General features: G+C 36.2%; 2 protein-coding genes across 7 annotated transcripts in view; both read right to left on the minus strand.

Moving 5' to 3' along the window:
- LOC135466782 (prominin-1-like) overlaps window positions 1–15,161 on the minus strand; it is a 32,050-nt gene extending 16,889 nt beyond the window's left edge. For 4 of the 6 annotated variants that reach the window (XM_064744466.1, XM_064744468.1, XM_064744467.1 and 1 more), the window contains exons 1-9: window positions 15,081–15,161; window positions 14,084–14,224; window positions 13,339–13,461; window positions 12,551–12,622; window positions 11,626–11,679; window positions 10,351–10,431; window positions 9,325–9,393; window positions 8,604–8,696; window positions 6,332–6,441 (exon numbers count right to left, since the gene is read on the minus strand). In XM_064744466.1, the coding sequence (XP_064600536.1) occupies window positions 6,332–6,441; window positions 8,604–8,696; window positions 9,325–9,393; window positions 10,351–10,431; window positions 11,626–11,679; window positions 12,551–12,622; window positions 13,339–13,461; window positions 14,084–14,161 (680 nt within the window). In that variant the 5' untranslated portion in view covers window positions 14,162–14,224; window positions 15,081–15,161. Of the gene's footprint in view, window positions 1–1,723; window positions 3,153–3,854; window positions 3,930–4,648; window positions 4,724–5,451; window positions 5,533–6,331; window positions 6,442–8,603; window positions 8,697–9,324; window positions 9,394–10,350; window positions 10,432–11,625; window positions 11,680–12,550; window positions 12,623–13,338; window positions 13,462–14,083; window positions 14,225–15,080 lie in introns of those variants that run through there. The other 2 variants (XM_064744462.1, XM_064744463.1) reach the window with 2 other exon arrangements.
- The window catches only part of LOC135468028 (prominin-1-A-like), an 81,896-nt gene extending 55,463 nt beyond the window's left edge, over window positions 1–26,433 (minus strand). The window contains exons 1-4 of the mRNA XM_064746035.1: window positions 26,162–26,433; window positions 24,781–24,901; window positions 24,448–24,514; window positions 22,740–22,835 (exon numbers count right to left, since the gene is read on the minus strand). Of these exons, the coding sequence (XP_064602105.1) occupies window positions 22,740–22,835; window positions 24,448–24,514; window positions 24,781–24,901; window positions 26,162–26,394 (517 nt within the window). The 5' untranslated portion in view covers window positions 26,395–26,433. The remainder of the gene's footprint in view (window positions 1–22,739; window positions 22,836–24,447; window positions 24,515–24,780; window positions 24,902–26,161) is intronic.

Genomic DNA, 26,433 nt, shown 5'->3' on the forward strand with positions numbered 1-26,433 from the left:
AGATAAACACTACACCAATTTCATCAGATAGGGGTGAGAATACTGTGACTGTGATCGTGTTCTTTTCTGGTAGAACACCTGATGATTCGCATGGCTACATGTACTTTGCCATTTGGAGATTACTGGAATATGAAGAACTTTTAAACGCGCTTCACAAGAAAAGCCAAGATATACCAAATAATATATAATAGAGGTAATATCAAACCCATCTTGATATGCAGCCTCCTTTAAAATGTCAAACTCAGAAATAAACAGAACAAACTAATAAACAACCAATATGACACTTCATCTGCATATAACCTGAAGCAGAAATCCCCAATATACGCAAATTTTAATTTATATATCAACTACAGAATTCACAGAAAGCAACGTGTCTCTGGATGGCCTAACTTACACATCACCAGGCTTGGTCATTGTTGAATCATCTGTTACAGTAGAAATCAAGTTAGTACTTTCCTTTGTCTCATCTAAATTTCTATAAAACAACAAAAAAGACGAAATATTTTCATGATAATTTCAAATAAAATCGAATAATACTTAAATGAGTATATGAAAACATGGTAATCCACATATCTGGATTTAACAGGATCTAACGATAGGTGTTGTGTCACATCCAGTAAAGTTAAGCAGCAATATCAAAATAGTAAATTCTGCTTTTAAGTCCAACATCAGTGAAAATGGGACATTTGACAATTCCACTCAAAATGCATCCAGCTACACAAATTTTTAAAGGTTGACACAAAAAACCCAAGAACGTACTATTGACTCTTTTGGTGGTACAGAAAGGCATTTTTAAAAGCATTTTTCACTTGTGTCAAACAGAAAGAAGAAAATGCTCTTCTTGTGGTAGTGATGGTACTAATGTATTTGCAGTTGTTTAGCAAAGTGTCAGATGCTTTTGTCAGGTGCTTAACAATGATTCTAGCTTACTGGAACTTTGATAAGCCTGAACTTTTTGGAGATCACTGGGGATTTTGTACATGCTGAAAATTCTGAACATGCTAAACAAGAAAGGCCCAAAAATACACTGAGCAAATATCAAACCTATCTGAAACTGCTTTAAAAAGTGAAACTCAGCAACAAACAGGAACAAAAAACAACCAACTAAAATAAAACCTATAAAAAGCAACAATTATACATTGTACATCAACTGCAGAACTTGTAGAAAACCATGCGTCTCTGGACGGCCTTTACTTACACATCAAGAGGCTGGACTACACCTGAGTCAATGGTAGGTAGCAACTTAGTACTTTCCTTTGTCTCATCTAAACCTCTATAAAACCACAAAAGGACAAATGATTTCCCTGTACTTTTCACAGAAACTCACCTAACATCACACATAGTCAAGAAACTAATATGGGCTTTGGTGGCAAAGACAATATTTAAAGAGCTGTGTAAACAACTCAAACAGCACGTTGTTGTTGAACATGTTGTTCATTGCCAGATGTCCAAATTAGGCTAATGGCTAGTGCTTCATGTGGCCAAAAGGGTATATACTTATGTTTTCACTGTTTGGTGAAATGTCATGAAATTCAATGCTTTGGCCAGCTGCTATACAATGTGGAGATATATACTGTAACTTTTACACAGGTTGAACTTGTCGACAAGAAAAGCCAAGAAATGCACTGAACAAATATCAAACCCATTTGAAACAATATGTTTCCTTAAAAAAATTGAACTCCACAATAAGCAGAGCGAAACAACTAACCAATATAAAACTCCATCCGCACATGGCCCAAATCTGCTATACGAGTAAATACTAATTTACACATGATCGCTGACCTTGCAAAGAGAAATGTGTCCTCTGGATGGCTATAACTTACACATCATGAGGTGGGATCACAAATGAATCATCTTTAGGAAGCAATTTACCACTTTCTTTTGCCTCATCTAAATCTCAGTAAAACCACAGAAAGTGGACAAAATTATTTTCAACTATTACACAGTATACAAAACCATGAAAAAAGTAAACATTTGGCAGAATTACATTCTTTACCCTGATCCTTCCAAGTTTTGGGACAGATATTAGTAGAGCTGTAAACCGAATATTACATTTCTTTCCCAGTTTTTCGGAACAGTAAAGATATGAGTTAAGTCATGTAAGTTATAATATAACTGCATGAATTGCAGATTCTGCTGAAAGCGAGGCGTCTCTGGATGGTCTCCACTTACACATCAAAACTGAGTCACATGTGGCACTCAACTTAGCACTTTCCTTTGCTTCACCTAAATCTCTATAAAACCACAGGAAATAAAAGATTAAGAAGATTTATTCTGACTATGTGTAAATAAAATCCAACGAGACTTAATAAATGGAAACTAAGACAGCATATAAAAGGATGATAAAACTACACACATGTATTTATAAGAATACACCCTTTGTGTCAGGTGGGTGAATGAAAATGTTAGAACCTGGCATGTTTTGCTGGCAGAGAAAGGTACTTTAAAATGCATATGACACTGGTTTGCCAAACGTCCTAGGCACCATCTGCCAATCACAGTCTTACCGGGGGTAAGTGCTTGATCTCTAATGTACCCCATGCTCTTCATGTGGAAAAAAGGTACATACTAATGTCAGAGTTTACATTTCTTCTCTTTTGGAGGTAAATTGTTAGCAAATCCAATGCTTTGGCCACCTTCTATACAATGAGGAGATTACTGAAACTTTTGCACATGGTGAACTTGTAAACAAGAGAGGACCAAGAAATATATGGAACAAACCCATCTGAACTCAAGAAGTCAAACAAGAAAGAACAAAACAATGACCCAATATAAAATTCAGTACACACAAAACCTCTCACAGACATTTTCTGGTAAAATGTACATAAATTCAGTGATTTGGGCAGCTACAACCACAGTGAGGAGATCTCTCAAACTGGTACATGGTACAAATATCAAACCCATCTGATGTTATAATCTCCTTTAAAGCATCAGTAATAAAAAGAACAAATCAATAACAACCGATAGGAAATTCCATCTGCACATTACCACAGGTAACACACGTAAAAAATCAATTACACATGAACTGCAGACTGTGCAGAATGCCATGTGACTCGATCTGGGTGGCCTAAACTTACACATCACCAGGCTTGATCACTCCTGAACCATCTGTAGGAAGCAGTTTACCACTTTCCTTTGTCTCATCTAAATCTCTAGAAAACCACAGAAAGAGAGGACCAAATGATTTTTTCTTTTGAGTTTCAAATAAAATCAAATAACTCTTAAATGAAAAACCAAGACAGTAAATGGAACAATGATAGGTGAGAAAGTTGAGCAGCGCTATTTGATTGTAAATTTTGTTATGTGCTACATCAGTGGAATGACGTTTGACACACCCACTACACATGACCTCTGATACACACATGAATAACAGGAAAGTCAAAAAACTGATGAGCATAAGATGTTTGGTGATGAAGAAAGACAATTTTAACAGGATGTGCATTTGTGCCGAGCAACCCTGATGGTGCCTATCCAGCATGTTGTTAAGCGCCTGACGTCCAAAGTTGACCGACAATGTAGCTCTTCATGTGGCCAAAAGGGCACATGCTAATGTCTTTGTGTTCTGGTAAAATGTCAGTAAAAACTCAATGCTTTTGTTAACTGCTAAACAATGACATTACTGGAACTTTTGTACATGCTAAACTTTTAAACAAAACCAAGAAAATAAATGAAACAAATATAAAACTCTTCTGAAACTGCAGAGTCTTTTTCAAAAAAGCCAAACTAACCAACAAGCAGAACAACCAACCAACCAATATCCAACTCCATATACACATAACCTCCAACAGAAATCTGCAATACATGTAAATTATAGTTTGCAAAAAGCCATGTGTCTCAGGATGGCCTTAACTTACAAATCAACAGGCTGGATCACATCTGAGTCACGTTTAGGAATTAACTTAGCACTTTCCTTTGTCTCATCAAAATCTCTACAAAACCAAGCAAAAAGAGAGACAAAGTGATTTATTAAAAAAAAGGTGTGAAATAAAATCCAATATCACTTAAATGGAATACTAAGACAGTACATGAAACCATGATAAAACCACGAATTACAGGTGTTGTGTCACATGGGTGAATGACAGGTGAAAATGTTGAGCACTACTGTTTCATTGCAAATTTTGTTATAAAGTGCTGCTTCAATAAAAATGATATGTTTGACAAACCCATTACAAATGCACCCAGATACACATATGTAGACGAAGAAAGTCAAAACCTTAAAACTATTGCCTGTTTGGTGACTTTAAAAGCATTGGCATTTATGCCGCATGTCCGCTGTGTTGTTAAGCACTTGACGTCCAAAGTTGGTCCACCTATTAATATGGGGAAAAGAGTACATTCTAATGTCTTTGTGTTTTGGTAAAATGTTAGCAAAAGCCCAAGGATTTGTTAGCTACTGTACAACAATAAGGAGATTACTCAAAATTTTTGATGTGTTGAACTTATAAACAAGATCAAGAAATAAATGGAACAAATATCAAAAAAATCAAATATCTGAAACTAGTCTGCTTCAAAAAAGTCAAACTAACCAACAAGCAGAACAACCAACCAATATCCAACTTCATCCACACATAACCTCCAACAGAAATCTGCAATGCATGTAAATTATAATTTGCAAAAAGCTATGTGTCTCAGGATGGCCTTAACTTACAAATCAACAGGCTGGATCACACTTGAGCCTCGTGTAGGAATCAACTTAGCACCTTCCTTTGTCTCATCTAAATCTCTATAAAACGACAGAAGAGTACAAATGAATTTTACAAAAAAAAAATACAACACTTTAATGAAAAACTACGACAATATGTGAAACAATGGTAAATCTACATATCTGAAAGAACTGCACGTTTTTTCACATGTGAAAATGTTGAGCAACATAGTCTGGCAATACATATCTTCCAAGAGCTACTTCAGTGAAGTGACAGGTTTGACAAACCCACTACAAATGCATAACACTGTATATGTATAACAGGAAAGTAAAAAGCCTTATAAATAAGGGATTTTTGGCAGCAAAGAGTCATTTTAAACACATGCTCCACTTCTGCTCCAGCATGAGCCCTGGAATCAAATGTCTGTTCTACATCGCTTGATCTCCAAAGTATGCTAATCTCTTCATGTGGCAAAAAGAATACATATATTATTATTTTTTTTTCTTGTTTTATTCCGTGGGGGTGGGGAGAGATGTCAATAAATTCATTTATCACTTTGACGAACTGCTATACATTGAGGAGAATTTTTCACCTGCTGAACTTGAAAGTTGGAAAGGCCAAGAATAATACACTGAATGGTTTAAAAAATCAAACTCAGAAACAAACAGAACAAAAAAAAAAAACCCGCAAAAAAACATGAAACTTAATACACACATAACCTCTATCTGCAATACGTGTAAATAAATAATTTACACATAAACTGCAGACTGTGCAGAAAGTTAGGCGTCTCCGGATGGCCTGAACTTACACATCAATGGGCTGGATCACAACCGAATCAAGACTTGGAATCAATTTAGCACTTTCCTGTGCCTCATCTACAGGTATGTATCTATAAAACCACAGAAAAGAGTACAAATGGTTTTCCTGACATCTTAAAGAAAATCAAATGCTATATGAAAAGAAAATTTAAATAGTATAAGAAAGCTTGATAAATCCAGATATTTCACAGATTTACCAGTACACGTACATGTGTTGTATCACCCGAATGACTGACAAGTGAAAAGGCTAAGCAACAACTATTTGACAGTAAATATAGCCTTAACAATTATATACACAGTGGTGAGCATCCCTGAGCCCATATGCAATATCCTTCATAAATATGCTGTTCACACACGTAGCTATCCACGAAAATCATGTCTGCTTTATCATGACCTACTGTATCGACTTGAAGGACTCGGGGACAATGAGGGTGGGTAAATCTACAAATCTCCTGTCCAAGACTGGGATTGAACCCTCTTGTGCCTAAAGTTTGAGGTCACACAGTGTAAACATAAGAGTGATACTTGATTATGTACATGTGCAGGTATTTTAATTCAGAAATACACAGAAGTGTTCACTTTCACTATGCAATGGATTTGCATTGATTTTTTCAATAATTCTTCACATCGTTTTCCAAATTAAAGAATACGTGTGATAACAACAGGCTGTGGAGGACATCGAAACTGACATATCAATTAATACTTGTACACCAAAGGTGGAAAGATGAAGTATTAATCCCCATTAGAGCTCATATGGAGAAGCCATGGACTCCGACTAAGTTTAACCTGTAGAGAAAATGTTAGATATATCTACCTGTATATAACTATCATAGCCACTTTTGGCAATCAAGGGAGATAACCTATCCTTACCTGCCATCCAGGTGGTGCATGCGTCGGAAATGTTTTGAAAGTTTCACAGCGAACACGATGCTTACAGTGAAGAAGAATATACACCAGCCCAAGGCCAACCAAATCGCATTCTGAAATTTGAAAGGCAAACACTTTCATTCATAAACCATTTAATACCTTCACACTACATTTTCCTCCAGATTTTTATTTGAACTGGTGTTGACTGGGTCGGAATGCCATCCTGATTGAAATATTTGTAGAAGTAGGCTCATGTATTGCTGTTGTAGTTAGCACTTATGAAGTCTTTTCTGTAACTTAGCCTGAATGTGCTTTATCTTGCCTGTTACAGGGCTGCAGTGTATTGATGAGTGGTACAATCCACTAACCTACATGTGGTACAGATAACACGAACATGTCATTTCTGTCGCATGTGAAAAAGGTTGCTTCATTCCTAACTATAAAGTCAGGAATGAACAGAAGAGGTGGCAAATGTATACTCAAGTATATTCAGAGGGCAATATACAGAATATTAAACGTAGGGTAGACCAAAGATATGTACCAACCACACGTGTCAACACAATCAACGTAACCTGTCACTTTCATGATTCTCCCCTAATTATAAGTTGTGAAGATGTGAGCGAATTACAAAAATCTGACCTGTGCATGTATATGGCGCTCCTTTTATCAAGATGGAGGTGTAACTAATTTAGAGATTTTATACCTAGAATATGCCAAAGTTATGTATACAGATCAAGCTGGGTTTACTTAACTTGATGTGAGCAACCACATACTTAATCTGCCCACAAAAAATTTATCAAAATTATTGGGCACATAACGGAACGATCAATCAGAATTATCAAAGAACTGATATGAATTGATGACACTGGCTTTTGAAACTTAATTTAATCAAATTATTGGGCACATAACGGAAACGATCAATCAGAATTATCAAAGAACTGATATGAATTGATGACACTGGCTTTTGAAACTTAATTTAATCAAATTATTGGGCACATAACGAAACGATCAATCAGAATTATCAAAGAACTGATATGAATTGATGACACTGGCTTTTGAACTTAATTAATCAAATTATTGGGCACATAACGGAACGATCAATCAGAATTATCAAAGAACTGATATGAATTGATGACACTGGCTTTTGAAACTTAATTTAATCAAATTATTGGGCACATAACGGAACGATCAATCAGAATTATCAAAGAACTGATATGAATTGATGACACTGGCTTTTGAAACTTAATTTAATCAAATTATTGGGCACATAACGGAACGATCAATCAGAATTATCAAAGAACTGATATGAATTGATGACACTGGCTTTTGACAACTTAATTTAATCAATTATTGGGCACATAATGGAACGATCAATCAGAACTATCAAAGAACTGATATGAATTGATGACACTGGCTTTTGAAACTTAATTTAATCAAATTATTGGGCACATAACGGAACGATCAATCAGAATTATCAAAGAACTGATATGAATTGATGACACTGGCTTTTGAAACTTAATTTAATCAAATTATTGGGCACATAACGGAACGATCAATCAGAATTATCAAAGAACTGATATGAATTGATGACACTGGCTTTTGAAACTTAATTTAATCAAATTATTGGGCACATAACGGAACGATCAATCAGAATTATCAAAGAACTGATATGAATTGATGACACTGGCTTTTGAAACTTAATTTAATCAAATTATTGGGCACATAATGGAACGATCAATCAGAACTATCAAAGAACTGATATGAATTGATGACACTGGCTTTTGAAACTTAATTTAATCAAATTCAGATAGTATTATGAGCATTTATAGATTGGAAAGCAACCACAAATAATAATAAAATAATATCAAATATGTAAAAACTTGAGCACAAACTGGTCTGCTTTTCCAACCTAATCTGAGGTTTAACAAAGTAACAGTGTACTCAAAGTTTTATTAAATTAAAAATATAATCATTAAATATGCAAAGCTTATGCAAGGATCAAACTAGTTTTCAAATCTGATGTGGGGGGCCACATGATGAACCCTAAACATAAAAATCCTATCAAATCAGATAATATTTAAAGCAATTCTTCTGCAGCAAGCTATGATAAATAAGAAAGTAAGTTTCATGATTTTCCTCCTGGGTAGTGTTCAAGATATACTGATATCCACGACCCACAGGAGAAGCAACTGTTACATGTATATTTCACCCTCTTTTCAACAGTGGGCACAATTACAGTGTCTAACAACATAAACAATGAAATAAGAATACTTACAAAGGCATCCAGAGTGTATTTGCAAACTCCAATGGTAAACATGTCAGCAAACAGCTTGTAAACAATATCACATTTTCCCATGTCATATTTTACCTGCAAATCACCATAAAATTTTATTAATTATAACCCAGAAAATCCAGGGTCCACTAAGGTATGTATAAATTTGTTTTTTCATTCTTCTTTGGCAAATATTATTGACATAAGCCAGTGGTAATTATTAGAAAAACTTTAAGTAGGAAGCCCGATTTTATAAAAGTTATTAATGCAGTTTAGTGAAAGGGCATTTCTCCAAACCTTTATGAAATGGTTTATTTCATTGGGGTTTAATATTGTACTTAAGAATATTTCACTTGTACAATGACAATCAGTTTTACAGGTGGAAAGCCTGGAGTAAGCCACTGACCTTTGGCAAGTTATTGACAACCTTTTCCACAAATGACCTACACATGTAAGACATTGCTGGAAGGTAAATGAACTTCAATAAACTTCATGACAGAACACACAAATGTCCACAGGAGAGCTGAGAACTGCCAACTGCTTATTGCCAGCAAGGCTACAAGTTCATTGAAGGCCATTATGAACTACTCTAACGTGAAAATGTTATACACTTTTGACCTTCATGAGCGCTGTACAAGCCACACAAGAATGTCTACAGAAAATTCTTGACAAATATTGTTGATTTCACAGAGGTGTGACCGTTGATGTAAAAACTATAACTTACAGCATCCAAGGTGTAATTAATAAAAGTATCGAGGGTTCTTGTAACCCTGCCAATGTATTTCTCAGTTTCCTTGAAGAAAAAAAAAAAAAAACAGAATAAAGATCCTGATGTGTTAATTAGTACGACAGATGAACATAAGGCACGCAACCATAGACTGATTATTGATCTATTCTCAGTAAATCACTCAAATACAACTATCATGAGAGCTTCCCCTATTATCTTCGTTGTTCTGTCAGCTTAAGACACATACATGCATGACTGGCTTGGTTTAATATCCCCCCCCCCCCACAACGTTTCATAAAAGAAAAAGATATTATGCACTTACTTATTTAGTTGTTTACATATTATTGTGTATTCTTAATATTATTTTCTTCAGTTATGTTGGATACATTGTTTAATTGCAATTTATACAGTCATGTTGTATACATTGTTTTAATTGCAATTTATACACAGTCATGTTGTATACATTGTTTAATTGCAATTTATACACAGTCATGTTGTATACACTGTTTAATTGCAATTTATACACAGTCCCCCTCTCTACTAGAAAATAAGACAAGTCTAGAAAACAATGGCATAGGTTCATCTAGTATCATATCTACTTGACACATGTAACAGATATTTCAGAACGTTTCAGAGCCACAGACACACTCCAATGATGAAGATTCTTGTAACGTGAGAATTCTCACAATCAGAGCTAGATATGAAACTTAACAGAGGTTGTCCCAAACATGTTACTGAATGCACCACCTAATAAGTTTACCTAATTGTGACATATCCTACTGTTTCCACTCCATCAGCAAAGCCACTTTAATACTGAGATGCTTTTCGTTTACCTGTGATTTATTTGAATTATCTGATTGATGTTTTACGCCGTACTCAAGAAAATTTCACTAATATGACTGCGGCCATCATTATGGTTGAAGGAAACCGGGCACAGTCTAGGGGAAACCCATGACCATCCACAGGTTGCTGGAAGACCTTTCCATGTATGGTCGAAAAGGAAGCCAGCATGAGCTGCTTTACCTGTGATAAGAGAGGCGTGGCATCATTGTTCAGGAAATCTTCTGTATTCCTCAGACTTGCGTTCAATTTGTCAACATCAACCTAGTTGAAGAAAAAACAACATGGAACACTTATTTGAGTGTTTAATGCCTTGGTCTACAATTTTTATAATCATATTTCTCCACAAACTTGTTTGATGTATTATACTATTTAAACCCACCTTTCGACTTTATTCAACAACAGTTTTATCTTATAAGAAAAGACAACAATGCAGGTATGTATCAACAGAGTACCACAATTTTGTCCATAGCCTGAGAATGAATCGGTTTCAACAGTGATGTCATACCTTTCATGTTTTGAACTTCTGCCCTATAGGCTAAAGGATTTTAGAATATGAATACAAAACTAATACAAAACAAGGGTTATGAGAAAGCTGACAGCACGCTGGTAATGACTTCAATACAAATGGCAGCCTAAGTTGATAGACCATTTAAATTCATTTGGAACAGGTAGTGTCTTTATGGTGTGCACACTGTGCGGGCATTGGTATGAACACCATGTTTAGATCGTGCTGAACAATTTTCCATCATATGAAAACGAGGAGTGGTTAGGGTTTACACAGGGCGGATTTCCACCGCTCTATTATCTGGTGCTGCTCACAGAGACGACTTGCCAAAGACAAGCAAGCCCTCTCACCCCATCTATTATACTTAAACAGGTCAACCAGTTGTTACACTAATCTCTTAGTGCTGAGCAATAAGAGAGGATTCTGCAACTACCTCTATTAAAGTCTTAGGCACACCATGCTTAGTATCACCTGTATGATTAAAGACTAAAAAAGTAATTTTAAACAATGTTCAACAGTGTACGTTTATACAATGTTGTGCAGAATGTCAACACTTTCTTTGGTGAAATGTAGCTGATCAGCCCAAACATAAAAGCTTACCCTGGTCAACTACAGTACTGGCTTGGACAGAAATCAGTCCAAAAACTGATAATTTGAAACTAAATGCAAACATCCCTAATTTATCACCAAAATCAGTAAGTGTCCAAATCATGTTCATCATTTTCAACAAGTTTCACAAAGATGATGTGAAAAATGTCAGGCTAGCAGACCCAAAACAGAGAACCTTTCTCAACTGACCTAAGCAAAAAAGGCCTACTCTGGACACCAACACCAACTTTTTCCCCCCGTACTCACAATACCTCATCTTACTTTGTAACAGCAAGCTAATAGCAACAGATAAAGTATTTGCTATCTTTTGTTTCTTTCCATGTAAATTTACATATACTTACAACCACCTGGTTCTTCTGGTTATGTAGGGTTGCAACGTGTGTCTTCAAGGAATTCTGCAAAATGGAAAGATTTCCATTTATTAAATGAGTGGATATACTAAATCATTAAAGAATTTACAATAATACATCACACCAATCTTGTCAGCTATGACAGAAATATCTTACCATACACTAAATCCAGTAGACCAGATTCACTGTCATTTATCATTTTAGCTCAATTTCTACTTAAATTTGTAACAAGAGTCCATAAATATGAAGCTGTTGCCCTCCAACACATATCACGTCTGTAGCCCTGAACAGTGTTCTAAAAACACAGACATTTGCCTACATTATTGCCCAGCATACTTTTACCTAGAGATATTCTGTTCACAAGAGTTAAACAGCCAAACATGAACATATGACCTAAGAGAATAGATCAAAGCCCCATTTCCAAACAGATCAAACACAGAAGACCCCCACCAGAGACACCAAGTATGCAATTCCATTCCATTTGGCTCAACAGCTTCCAAAATACAAGCCATGAACTCTGACTTTACAAGTAATGTCAACAGTTGTGCAGACCACATTGTAATACACTAAATACCGCTAAGTGGTTTGGAGAAATAGTATTAGAAGTAACTCTAACATGAAAAAGTACCGGTATGTCATTTGGGATTGGATGCACTCCAACACTCTTTGGAGTAGGCACCCGTGAATCCCTGTGTAAAGTTCCACTTAATTTGACTAAATGGGTTTCTTAATAGCTTTAGAAGCCATATATAAACTCAAAACCTGAAAAAATAGTTCAAAGGTCACTTGCGCATACATCTCTTACTGCAAAAAACCCAATGATGCCTTAACAATTCCTTAACTCTTGGCCTACTGTGTAAATGTACTTACTTTATAACTAATCTGGAGTTTCCCCTAGAACTGGGCATAAACTTACCACAGATGTTTGCAGATCTTGTAATTCATTGGCTGCAATGTTGTCCAGTGAGGCAGCATGATTATACAGGTCCTATTAACAAAAAAATGTTACCCTCTTTACAAACATAACAATATCCTCATTACATTTAACATTATTCTCTGCTTTCATCATTTGAACTATTGCATGACAAGAATGCTATTAATTATACAAACTGTGGCAATGTGGAGAATTCATTCTCTTGTTTATGTGAAAAACTACAAGCATATGTTATAGGCACTTTATATGGTGTACAGGATGATTCGAGGCTAAATTGTACATCAAGAGCAAATTGCAAAAAACCACATCAACATAAAGTGAGCATCAGGACAAAGACCACTGAAAATTGTAAATCAAAATATGGGAGATGTTTTTTTTTTTAGATTTTTTGCAGTTTAATGCTGTTAGACTTTCGAAATGTGAGGGAGGCTGTATGGATGATACTGTCAGTGAAAAGGTACTCACCTACAGGTGAATTTTATGAGAACATAACTTAAGTACTGTTTTACCTGTAGGGAGATAGCAGTTATTCCAATATTAAATTCTGTGTTTTTAAGAAATCCCCCAAACATCTGTATGATTCATAAACCTAATCATACTTGAAAAGCCTTCACACATGTACTTCATTATTTAGTTTGTAATTCTTTCATTGATTGGTGTTTTTATGCTGTTCTGCAGAATATTTCACGTATATGGTGGCAGCCAGCATTATGGTGTGGCTTCATATGGCGTCTCAAAGGGATAAGCAGTTAGATGGAGTATATACTGACTGTGCGAGTTGATATTGCTGCAGCCTCTGTAGAGGTAGTGGCATTGGCCACTAACTCGTCTCCTAGATCCCTCAGTGACTGGGCAAATGTGGTCAGGTTAACATCAGTAACAGACCCTTCCAGCTGAAATTACAACAGACCACATGTATATATATATATATATATAATATATATATATAATGCATTTCTACTAGTCTAATTTAATAGCACTCATCAACAATAATCAATAATCAATAATCCCATCACTGGACAAGGAATATGTGTTAAATGGTAAGGACACATGTAGAAGTGCACAAATAAATCACAATACATAACAAAGTACCCAGCACCCACGTTCTGACCAAAACTAAAGTATTTTATTTGCTGAGATCCCAGCAGATGTATCAGGAATGGCAAATACCAGTTGGCAGCTGACAAAGAATGCAGTCCATGCAAGTGGTTGTAACCTATGAGTGATATGGGAATCAACTAGGCCGGCTGAAGTACTGTGTATGTCCTAAAAAATCCCCCCTCCCCAAAAGTGCCTTTCTAGAGGTCAATAAAGCCTTTTAGTGCTGAAACTTGTGTTTTTAACATAGGACATAATCCCATCTTCCAAAAAATCCTCCAAACACATTTCTAAGATCAATACAACCCTCAGAATAAGGCAAAATGAATAGCTTAGTTATGCTTGAAATTTTAGGGAAAATAATGTGTGTGGAGAAAGTGCTAGTTTTACACCTTTAGTTGCTCGCTTATCACCCACCTCTGTGATGAAAGAGGTTGTGTTTACATCGACGGCATCCTTCACATCTTGAAGACTACTCTCCAGCGTTGGGGTCATGATGTTAACAGACACTGTCAGGTGAGATTTCAGCGAGGACAGGTCACTGGTTAAGTTAATTTGCTGCAAACATAAGGAACATAACTAAACATCACTACATTTCAATCAGATCACCTTTGAAGATTGATTTATTTATTTGTTTTACACTGTACTCATGATTATTTCACTTATACAACGGCGGCCAGCATTATGGTGGGAGGAAACCAGGCAGAGTCTGGGGGAACCCACGACCACCCGCTGATTGCTGGAAGACCTTCCTACGTGCGGCCGGTGAGGAAGCCAGCATGAGCTCGATTTGACCTTTGAAGATTGATTCAATATAATGACAGTGCATCAGTCAATAATGAGGGTAATTTCCAAGCTTACAAATAAAATTATTATTATATGTATTATACAGATTTAATCATAGGAATCTTGCACCTTTTATACAAGAAGACGACGACATTATGGTAGAAATAATCCTGTTTTCAGTAATAACCAGTCTTTAGTATTTATTACATTATTTATTTAATTGGTGTTTATTGCTGCACTCAAGAATTTCTAACTTACAAGAGGGTGATAAAGTTTACCCAGAAAACATGACCTGATGGTTGCAGCCAGCCATAGCATTAACCACTTAAGCCAAAGAAGCCCCACCCAACCTTTCTATTAAGATACAGAATATATATTTTCCACTACGTCTCATTATAATGAAGCAAAGTTTCAATCACAGACAAACCTAGATGCTACGCTAGGTGTATACAAAAACACGCCAGGTGTAGAAAAACCTAGACAAACGCTAGGTGTAGACAAACTTAGATGCTAAGCTAGGTGTATACAAAACACAAATACAGAAACACCCAGACTGATGCAATTAGAGATGCTGTCACTGCATTTGCACAAAGACATAAAAAAAACCTTAAAAAACAAGATAACATACACTTTTGTAATCCAGAACTGTATCAATGTCAAAGAATTGTTGAGCCGAATTGCATTGTAGGCCGACTTCCCATCACGGCAGTCCCTTAATAATAAAACAAAAATGGATACATGTAGCATTTAAATGTTCAAATAACACTTCCACCTTTTTAACAAAAATTCATAAAACATACTCTTTTACAAAACTGTCAGTCTTATGGTTTATGCATTCAGCCTGTTCAATATAATCTCAGCAGACACACATTTATTAATTTTCAGTTGCCCACCTAATACAACTTGGCCCAGGAAGTCAACTCTTCCGTTCTTTTTGGTAATACATCACTGTTTCTGTATAGCTGTGTTCATGATACAAAGAGATGGTTCACAAGCACTTCAGTGTAACAGCAGATGTGTTTTTTACAAAGCTTGGAACCATTTTTGTGTACGTTAGAAACGTTGAGTAATGAGAAGACATGTCAAATACGGTGATGACCTGACTCCCCCTTTGGGGAAAAATCTCAGGGTAAGAAAATAGTGACCATTTGGAAGGATCAATTTTTTCGTTTTTTGACAGCATAGTTTCTTTTGTTTATTTCTATGATTTCAACACAGGTTTGTTGTTCACAATGTAATCCTACAGCAGCAAAAATAGAGTGAATCCCAGGCTGGAAATGACGGACAGTATCTTTGAGGTATCTTTCTGATTTTTATGTGTGAGTGCTGCTGGACTAACAGCTAGCAGCGTTACTGACTAAGCGTCTGTTTGAAATGCTGAAATCTTAATGACACATACATGTAACTGATTAAGCTGAGTACAATTATACTGCAAAACAGTGATAAGCAGGTCTTCTTCAAAACATGGAAGATGATTATAGCTATCTACATACAAGACAGATGCAGTAACAACTTACATCTAGCAATCTGAGTGCGGTCAAAATCACTTTTTCACAGTACACATAACGTATAGGTTTAAGATACCATTTGTCTGCCTGAAAAGAGGGGAAAGGGAGTCGGGAGAAGCATCTCACCTCAGGATACCGGAGACTGTTATATCAACACTGGAATTGCCATAGAGTGTTTTTCCCATAAAGTAACCCTCACCAAGTGGACCTCCTGGTTTGTCCAGAAACTGTGTAGTGGAAAGGATTGCACAAAATAACTGCACATATATATATACATATATTCGGCTATGAACAGAAATAGATTAATCTTCACTTTACCTGTTATTTTTCCCTCTATCCTTTATGCTTTCGTGCAAAATTATTTAAGCTTCATTTGAAATTAATTAACAGAAAATGCTGCAAAGCAACAGAAATCCACATTAGGTTGAGTTGCCCACAAATCATGTTAGACATATGACAGGGACATAGCTCTAAAGTACTGGCACATATTTGTAACATATTCCTTAGACATTTCATGAATGCAAAGTCTGGTAATTATATCTTAATCTATTTTCAAGTTATATAACATATTAAGGGACAAATGAACTAGGCTATGACAGAACCACCCCTAAAAATTGCAGAAGTCCAATAAAAAATTATCTGAAACTTATATTATCTGAAACCATTTATTCCTTGACTTTCCTTGAAAAGAAGATCAATATAACTCAAAGGTATTTTTTGCAGAAAAAAAATATTTAATGGTTATCAATCAAAGATGTAAATTTGACAGACAGGTCACAAATTGCTATTTAATATTGCTACATATTTTGATGGTACCTCAGTGTAGAGTGGTGAGTTTAAGTCAGAGGCAGGCTGACACACCCATCGCTCTAGAGGGGCCCCTAGAGCGTAAGTGAGGGTGGTGAGTAACATGAAAAGCCAGGAGAAGATGAAGATCAGGATCACAGATCTGAAAAAAGGAACATTTAAATGTGGATATGACATCATCTGATAACCAGGCTTGCATGTCAATTAATTCATGTATCACAATGTATCTGTCAGCAAGACTGTTGTTTAATATCGTACTCAAGAATTATTCTCACGGTCAATTTTATTGGTGAAGGAAAGCCCCAAACGACCAGGATAAGCCACTTTCATACATGCAGTTCCATAGCTAGTGTGTGGACAGTGCCATTAAGACATTATATGTACAATCACAATCTTCAATCTTTAACTCTAGACTAGTCTATTTCGTGCCCATTCGCAGCAGACCAGCATGATCGAAACTGATGTTTGATGTCATCACAGAAAGTTTATTTTTTAATGCACGATACAACCATTGAGTACTACATACTAAAATTTCACTAAAATTTTTAAGACTTGTAAACTGGGCTTAGAATAGGGTTGAGGATTCCAACAGAAGGACCCAATAGCGGAGTTTAGATTTTGAACGCCTTTAATCTCGCTACAGGTAAAAACAGTCCTACTGTATCATGTGACTTGTGAAAAATGACAGGCAACCTTTGTTGACATTCATTTGCCGATCACTTATCTAATCGTGTTCCACAGCCACAAATGACACCTCTGTCCATTAGAAACTTTTTAACGTTCACAAACGTTCATCTCCTCAATCTTCTTCATCATTTCTTCTCATCTAAACAAATTTTTGTTCAAAAAATTTTATACAATAAATGTGATTAATACTTGACCAACATTTTTGACAGGTCACATGACACAATAAATGTGATCAATACCTGACCAACACTTTTGACAGGTCACATGATACAGCAGGACTTTTTTGGCAATAACATGAGTTCAAACTTGAAACTCCCTTGTTGCTAAACAGAGCAATGATATATACAAGCATACATACGCAATCAGCATGTTTCCCCCAGAGTTAGACAGACAGCTTCTCTCAGTGGGTAGATCGTCAACGCTGGAGAAACAGATCCCGAGGAAGAGGCCTAACAACATGAGGACGGTTATCAGCAACACCAGTCCAGCCAATCCCATGCCAGCATTCACCCTGATATCAACATAAAGTAATTGATTGATTGATTATTAATACATATTTCAGATATACGTTAGCTGGAACAATTATATGAGTGGAGGACCTAGAAAGAACACAGGGAAGGTAGCCCCAGCATAAGTTGACCCACCTTGCATAATTTCACAGATGCTTCAACAATCGTTTTGATTCAAACACAAAAACAATCTCATTTGCCACAAGCTTGTGAACTTGAGCATCTGGACCTTCATACAGGTCTTTTACATTTGTGTATTTGAAGGATTTGTGATACACAATGTTTTTTGCACTCCATATTTAGTTTATGACATGTTCTAAGATGTAAGAGTACCAGCTTTTCAGTTTTCACCTTCAGTGGGTAAAAATGACTCCATGGGTAAGGGTTTATCAGTTCTTGGCGGTCAGCTTAACAGTTGAATGGCTCAGTCAATGATGCAGATTTGTGAATGTGTCAAAACTATGTTTAGGAGGAGAAATAACCAAGGCTGTGCACAAAATAAAATGACAGACTGCAATCTATGTATAGACCCTACATGGTCTTAAGGCCCCACCCACAATTGACATCTGATGTAATTTTCAAACAATACCGAGTGCAGACAGAAAATATGCATGAACATGCATGGTAGTTACAAGATAGCTTTTTTTTTCTTTTCTGTATTATTTGCTTGAACACTGAACATTTACAAACACCCTTGACTGTAAACCTTCAACCATTTAAACCACAAAAGCCCTTCCTTCTGTGGAATTGATGCGTACAATAATTATGAAAAGAGGTTAAAAATGATTTGTTGGCGTAATTTAAGATGCAGGCTTCATAAAACTGTGCGAATTATTTCTGTATACCTCACAGTTCTCACAGAATGTTTCAAAATATTGGTTGCATAGATAGTTGAAAAAGTTGAAGAATTAGGGTATTCAACAGTTTTTTGAATTCTTTACTAATATTTAATTTGCATCATAGCAGGTGTGAATTTGGATGGAGGAAACCGACCACAGCCAGTGAGAATTCCAATAAATTGCCCTATGTCTTGGTAAACTTCCTCAAGACCATTCAGGATTGGATCAGAACACACAGCTTTATTGTAATTACAGAATAGTGCCAAGCTTAAATACCTTAAACATTATCTGTTGGGTGTACTCAAACCTATCAGAAAAATAAGGTAGGGTTGTACAGTAGGGGACTCTTTCTTCATTCTGGCTAATGAAAAAGATAGGGATTTTCAAGAAATTAACAAGGAAGGGAAACTAAAAATAAAGGCTTTCATCAGAATGCCCCCATAAACATTTACAGTTTTATAGCCCTGTTTTGGAGGGTCGTCATGCGACACCAAAACGAGCATATTTATATAAATGGCCTTATACCTCTCACGCCCTGCGACAAGGCTGTTCACAATCAACTAGATTACCTGTAGGCATCGTACTGCTTGGCATAGCCAATGTAAACGTCTACTGTTTCACTGTAATTGGACACATCAAACCCTGAGGTCAGCTTGTCCACTTGTGAGGTCAAATCACTTAACTGTCCGCTTCCAAAATCCTTAATGGCTGCTATCACATCTGAAACAAGACAACACATTTGTATCAAGTATAAACCTAATGAAGTCAAGTTTTGCACCATGTGCACATCATATTTACCCTTAACAGAATAGATCAGTTGACATAGCAGTAAACGTATTCATTTTATCAGCTTTACATAAACACAACAAAGACTCAAAAATAAGTGCCCCCAAAAAGTTTACCTATGCAGCCATAAATGCACTGCATGCACACAACATTTTTTTTAATTTCATCCCTGCTAGTCCTTAAGTTCTTCACTCTTGCAGAAATAACATATTTCACAAAGACTAAACCATTTGTTTTCTCACAAATTCTGGTTATGAATTAAGCCTACCATTTGCAAGCAGAAAAACAGTGTAGCCACTGTACTAAAAATTTGTCCCAAAGCATTAATTTTTTAAGGCAAATAAATGTCATAAAAAGAATACTTCTGATGCTGAAATTCATATTTTTTCAGTAAGATATCATCCTACCTTCCTAACAAACCATAACACATCTTTCACAGATAAAAACAACTCTCATAATCATGATAATCAAGAAAAAGACATACTGTACAAATGACACCTGTTTATTGGCTTGAGAAACACCTGCTGAAGTCACTCACCATCAACAGTGGACTGGCTTTCATTCTTCAGTTTACAGGGAAGGTCATTCAGCTCTGTTAATGCCTGCAAGAAGACATCAGCATACTGACAAACCAGGAACATACTGTATATTCAGTTATAAAGGACTAGTATAAACTGCTATCAACTGATCTAACCCATGAGAGAAGGTGCCCTGCGTGTGAACTTGTACTGTGAACTCGAGCAATAGGTGAGTTTCAAGTTTAAACTCTTTTATCGCCTAAGGTAAAAACAGTCCTACTCCACCATGTGATTTGTTAAAGAATGAATGAATGAATAAATGATTGTGGCTTAACACCACATTGGCAATATTTCAGCCATACTGTGGCCAGATCTGTCAAAGATGCTATGCAATTAATTTTGGTTACATGTACTATAATATGGCATCAGAAAATTTTATTTGCAAACACTTAGTGTACACCAAGTGGGAAAATTCTGAAGCTGAATATCTGCCAGCTTAAGAAGTGGCTATAAAGTCATTTGAATCTTCCTAACATGTTGAGAAAGGTGATCGATAAATTAATGCCAACAAAAGGTGCACAACTGTTTTGACATGTCACAAGACACAGTAAATGTCGGACATTTTTTCTATTCAGAGAGAAATGAGTTTAATTAAAAACTCCCCAATTATCACTCAACTTCACTTGGAAATATCAAACTATTATTGCTCCCATAACCATATGTCATAAAAATCTGAAAATATTTTGAACATTTTGGCATGTGCATGTAACCTATGGCGACAACAAATGATCAGATGAAGTTAATGCCATCTACATACACACTGCCCTCTCCAGCACTTTCTTCAGAGCTTATGATACATCAGCAATAACTTACGGATTCCACAGTGGAGTTGATGTCAGAATTTTTAGCGCTGTCAATGGCACTAATTTGACTGCTGACGGAAGGAAACTGAAGACAGATCAAACATGTCATGTTTATATACTCATATGTGCAAGATACAAGACCTGAATACAGCGAGTTCATTAAAAACATAGTTTTGCAGATTCATTAAATATTAAGGGAATCCTATATATCAACAAGGTTTTCACACAGCACATAAAGTACAACTCCATTGATTGCGAACAGAATATTAAGAGAAGAATCATTCTAGGATGTGCTTTTTCTGTACATTCAAAGAGGACGGTTAGAACAGGCTGAAACAAAATGAAAACCTAATGGATCAGGCGGCCATTCCTATTTAAGGTAGGTTCTGATCAAGGTTTGGTAAAGATTGGTGAAGAGGCTTTCAAGATATTGTAGGGAGATGGTATACAGAATAAGTACAACATCCAACTGTACAAACAGGCCAATACACTCAAAAAAAATAGAAAAAGAGGTTTTAGAACCAAAACATGCACGTATATCTTCCAACTTAAAAATCTTGACCACTTTTTATGGCCCATGTAATTTTAATCTTCCAAAAAAAAATGTGATTAAATTCAGTCCAAATATAGAGGAAGAGTCAAGATTATTGCCTTCGCACAATTTCAAAATATCAAGGGAATAGACGAGGGAAGAGGCATACCCCAAAAGTCAATCAAATCATAAGGTTCTATATTATAATATAAATCTTCAAGACAAAGATGGGCTGAGGTTTTTGTGGCTGATGAACACAGAACAGCATAGACACAAAACAGAATGCATGTATATCTCTCAACAGTACTTACTGCAGACGTGTCGTAGCTGCTGTCGAGACTGTTCAGATCAATGTTTCCTCCACAGTTACAGTTTGTAAATGTGTTCTGAATATTCCCTTTCACTGTGCTTAGTGAGTTTTTAAGGGCAGACAGATTGGTGTCCACATTTGTACTGCCGGTGTCGATAAAGCCTAAAGTTGATGACAGGGAATCGATCGCTGCAAAATGTCAAAAGATAAACAAAGGTTATGAGGACTCCCTAAGTATTTTATGGTTAGGTGTGAAATATAACTGTTAACCAAAAAGTCTACATGCCCAAAAAAGGTAAACCAGCCCTCAAAGATATACATCCTCTACCCTTGAACACAACAACCTACAATAAATGCAACCATACATGTCAACACTTCATGTAACATGACGGCAATATTGTGATATTTTACCACATCATTATAATATATAGTCTTACTTTGTCACAGAAAGCTAACAACAAAGATCTTGAAGAGCTATCCCATGGTCAAGATGTGTGTGTCGTAAAAGCAGGTTTAACTGATAAAGATTGAGAAAATTGCAATGCAATTAAAATCACTGCTCTTAGTTTTGCAGGATAATACATCTACTCTCAGTTCCACTTCTGCCTGGCATGATGTCATACAGAACACTTGGCGTCACCCTTCATTGACGTATAGCAACAAATGACATCATACTTTCAAACGCCCATAATGTCATTCCAGTATAACCGCTTTACGTCACATCAGGCAAATTTTGCAGCAAGTTCAAAAGATTTTGTCTTTGAGGACTCTTCACTTATAGAGGATAAACAGTTTTATTTGTCGTAAATCTTCTTGAACTGTGGTGTTAACTCTATTCCATAGGGTGCCTTTGATATCATTTTAATATTTCCACATGGTTTATCTTGGGGCTGAAGTAGCACTTTAAGGAATTTGAATAAGAACTTACTGGACTGCAAGGTAGTGACATCATCTTTCACGACTGTGATATTTGAGCTTTGTTGTAAGAGTACCGCCACTGGAGCCCCAAATATAGCATCCATCGCTGTAAAGAAAAAAGAACAGAAAGATAAAATATTGAGCTGCCAGAGACATTCTCCATCATAGATAACCCTTAAAGGCTTTATTCACTTAATCAATTATTTGATTTATTTCTTTAACCGTTGTTTTGCACCATATGCACACACTTACACGATAACAGTCAATATTACAGCTGGAGGGAACTGAAGTGCCTGGGGTATACAACTGACTTTTGGAAAGTGACAATAAATGAACTTTACCACATGTGGCGTAGAAACTAGCACACCGTATTGGTTGAAGATAAGTGGTGTTCAATGAATGTAAGAGTGTGATGAGTAACGACACTGGCATTGAACACAATTGGTGACCACTCACTGTCACCAACTATGCCCTGCGAACAGTGAGAGCCGGTGGGGGGTGGGGGGGGGGGGGGGGGAAGGGGTGGAAGTTGGTGGTTGTTGTTGTTGGACTTTACAAGTTCTTTTGTGCTCTTATGTTTAGGACTTATGGTACTCACAAAGCTACTTACCTCTTCCCACCAGGCAAATCATAAGAGTTAACATGAACTGACATTTATGAAATTAACATTACTCAAAAGCTTAAGAGAAAGAATGAATAAAACAGTTTGCAATACGCTCCAAGCCTGCTGCTATCGTGCAACTGCAAGCACAAACCACATCCTTCCAGGTCACAAATTCAGCAAGTTTTACATGATGTATCACAGATTATATAAAAGTGCTTTGTTACAGTTTGTATGCAGCCCCTACTGGTCACAGGTGTTTTGTTGATCAATATGCATATACCTAATGCATGTACTGCACAGTTCTCAAGGATGAAATAGTACATATTGTTGTCGATTCTTCATGCCGTATTGATCATTCTTCCCCTTTCTTGAAAATGGTTTTAAAGTGAAATTTGCCATAGTAATGTATGATCTAAGTTGTTGTAAACACACTATAAAGTGCATCAGTGGGCCAGAGCAACAATACCTTACTGAAAGAGCTATAGGCTGTTGTAGATGCTACTAGACCAGTGCCTAATTGTTATGTCATCATACTGGACACTACACTGGGGTCCTCAGACATACCCCAGAACAGTATTAAATTGATCGGATAAACAGGGAAAATCATACATACACAGACATCCATCCTCCTATCCACCCATACATACAAGTGCCTACCTACACACACACACATTATAACGTCGTACAGCATAGAGAGTACACCAGAGCAGCGACGACAGTGTGATAGTTGACAAATGGTCGCTTGTAATCACAAATACAGCCTCTTGTCAATTTACCTTAGTTAGGGTTTTATTCCCACTGTTCATGTAAATGCATATATAGTAGTAATTTACATGCCCCCCTTTAACATGAATTAGGCAAAAAAAAATGACAGTAATTGCAATTTATTACACATCACTGGTCTAGAATTACTGGACGTCAATGGTCTAGAATTACTCAAAATTCTGTGTCATCATTTAACACACAATCACATTATACACACATACATATACACTGAGGTTCCTTCCTTCTCTCATGAGCTTATAAGGTTACTAGAAGTATTCACCACACAGTTACTATGTAGAAGAAGTGGTTGAGCAGATTCAAATTTAAATTAAAGTATTGATCTACATACCACGCAAATCTCGAATGATCACGTCCCCTGTAAAATTGTAGTTGTCTGCTCCTAGGTGTTGGATTTGCTGAAAACATCAAAAACTTGATCAAACCACAAATCTTTTTTGGCTGTTTAATTAACTTAAGTTTAATTAAAAAGTACTGTAAATAATGACTTAAAATTTCGTCCATGACTAAGTTATTGATTTTGCCGGACTCGATGAGTTCTATTGATTGAGTAAAAATATTGATAACGGTTTTGCACCTGCTAGGCAAAATTTTACCAAATACTGAAAGTTTTACTGCACAATTCATTACAAGTATTTAAATCAGTATGATTCTGCACACTTACTTCTTTCAGCAGTTGAATATAGCTATCAGCATCTGTTATGCTATCATCAAACACTGTCTCAAAATTATCAATGGCAACTGTCATGCGACCGTTGGTCACAAACAAGCAAATCACACCAACACTGTGGATAAAAAAAAAAATTATATTTCAACATTCTCAATATTGCTGAAGATACTGAGTCTTCATGGTTAACATTTAGAAATACAAAAATAAAAGGATGGAAATGCCTTATGACAATATTTGAAAACTGCAAGGGTATAATAAATGTATCTGACACCCACTTAACATGTTCTTCTTTAAACGGATAAAAGTAACCTGATGGGAATAACGGCAATGTCAACAATTGTCAAGATGTCTAACTGACCGCTGAAGTACATGTATTTTGACTGGCAGTTGCAGTTGGTCAGGTTATTTGGATTGGTAGTGGCATCCTGTCAGTTTTTGGGACAATAAATGTACAGTATAGTTTGTGGTCAGATAAGTTTATATGAAATGTTACAGAAGAAAATTTTCACAGCTAATAGAATCAACAACTCTGCAAACTGCATGGCAATAAAGAGCAAAATTTCCAGCCAGTGTACTTGCAGTTTTGGAAATTACATGTAAAGTACATGGCATATCGCATACATTTTACAAACCATGATAACCTTCATGATTACTGTTGCCTATGTCCTATATTTTTCCCAGGATGTTTGTGCAGAACTAACACAGAAATAAAAAACTAATTGATAAGTTGATTTATACTTAATGTTAAACAATTTTCCACTTATATGACAATAGTACGGAGCAGTAAAGTGATGTGGTTAGTCAAAAAAATTGCACATAGAAAACAAAACAACAAAACAACTTTTAAAGTTTCCGTTATGTTTAGTTTTAATAAGCCGTTCTCACAACATAGTAAAGATCTCGTGCACACAAGATCTTTATTATGTCGTAAGCATGATTGAACAAAGATCTTGAGTGCATGACATAATTGTGCATTTCTATTGGTCAATTATCTGGTGAGCACGACTTATTAAAAAAAAGAAAATGACACTCTGAACATAACTGAAAGTTGTGTGTGTGTGTTTTTTTTTTCTATTTATTTTTTTTCCCCTAACCATGTCCCTTTTACGGCTCTTTATGGCAGTCAGGTTCATGGTTGGTGGAAACTGCAATGCCCATGCAGAGTAAAGTGCTCAATCAAAGTAGAATTAGAAGTAGGATGAGGTACAATGCTATGTGGTACAATGCTATATGGTACAATGCTAAGTGGTACAATGCTAAGTGGTAATGGTGGACAACCAAGGATTGCACCCACTTATCACAAAACACATACATGTAATAATACAGTGATGAGTACTTCTTTGTTGGATTTAACTTCTGATTTGTCACTTCTCACCTGATAAACAAGACCAGAAGGCCAAAAATGCCAGCATAAGTCATCCTCTTGCACGTGTTGTTGTTGGCTGGATTCTGGACTCGCTTTCCTCCACAGTTACCACAACAACGACAACAGCAGAAACATATGCCGATGATGGGAAACACTACCATGAACAGAATGCCTAGCCCAATGCACACAATGTATCCCATGGACATGGTAATGATCTGAAGAGCAACAACAACAGTTACCATTACAATGACAACAGCAGAAACATATGCCGATGATGGGAA

This window comes from Liolophura sinensis, chromosome 6 (assembly GCF_032854445.1).
Source record: "Liolophura sinensis isolate JHLJ2023 chromosome 6, CUHK_Ljap_v2, whole genome shotgun sequence".
NCBI classification, from domain to species: Eukaryota; Metazoa; Mollusca; class Polyplacophora; order Chitonida; family Chitonidae; genus Liolophura; species Liolophura sinensis.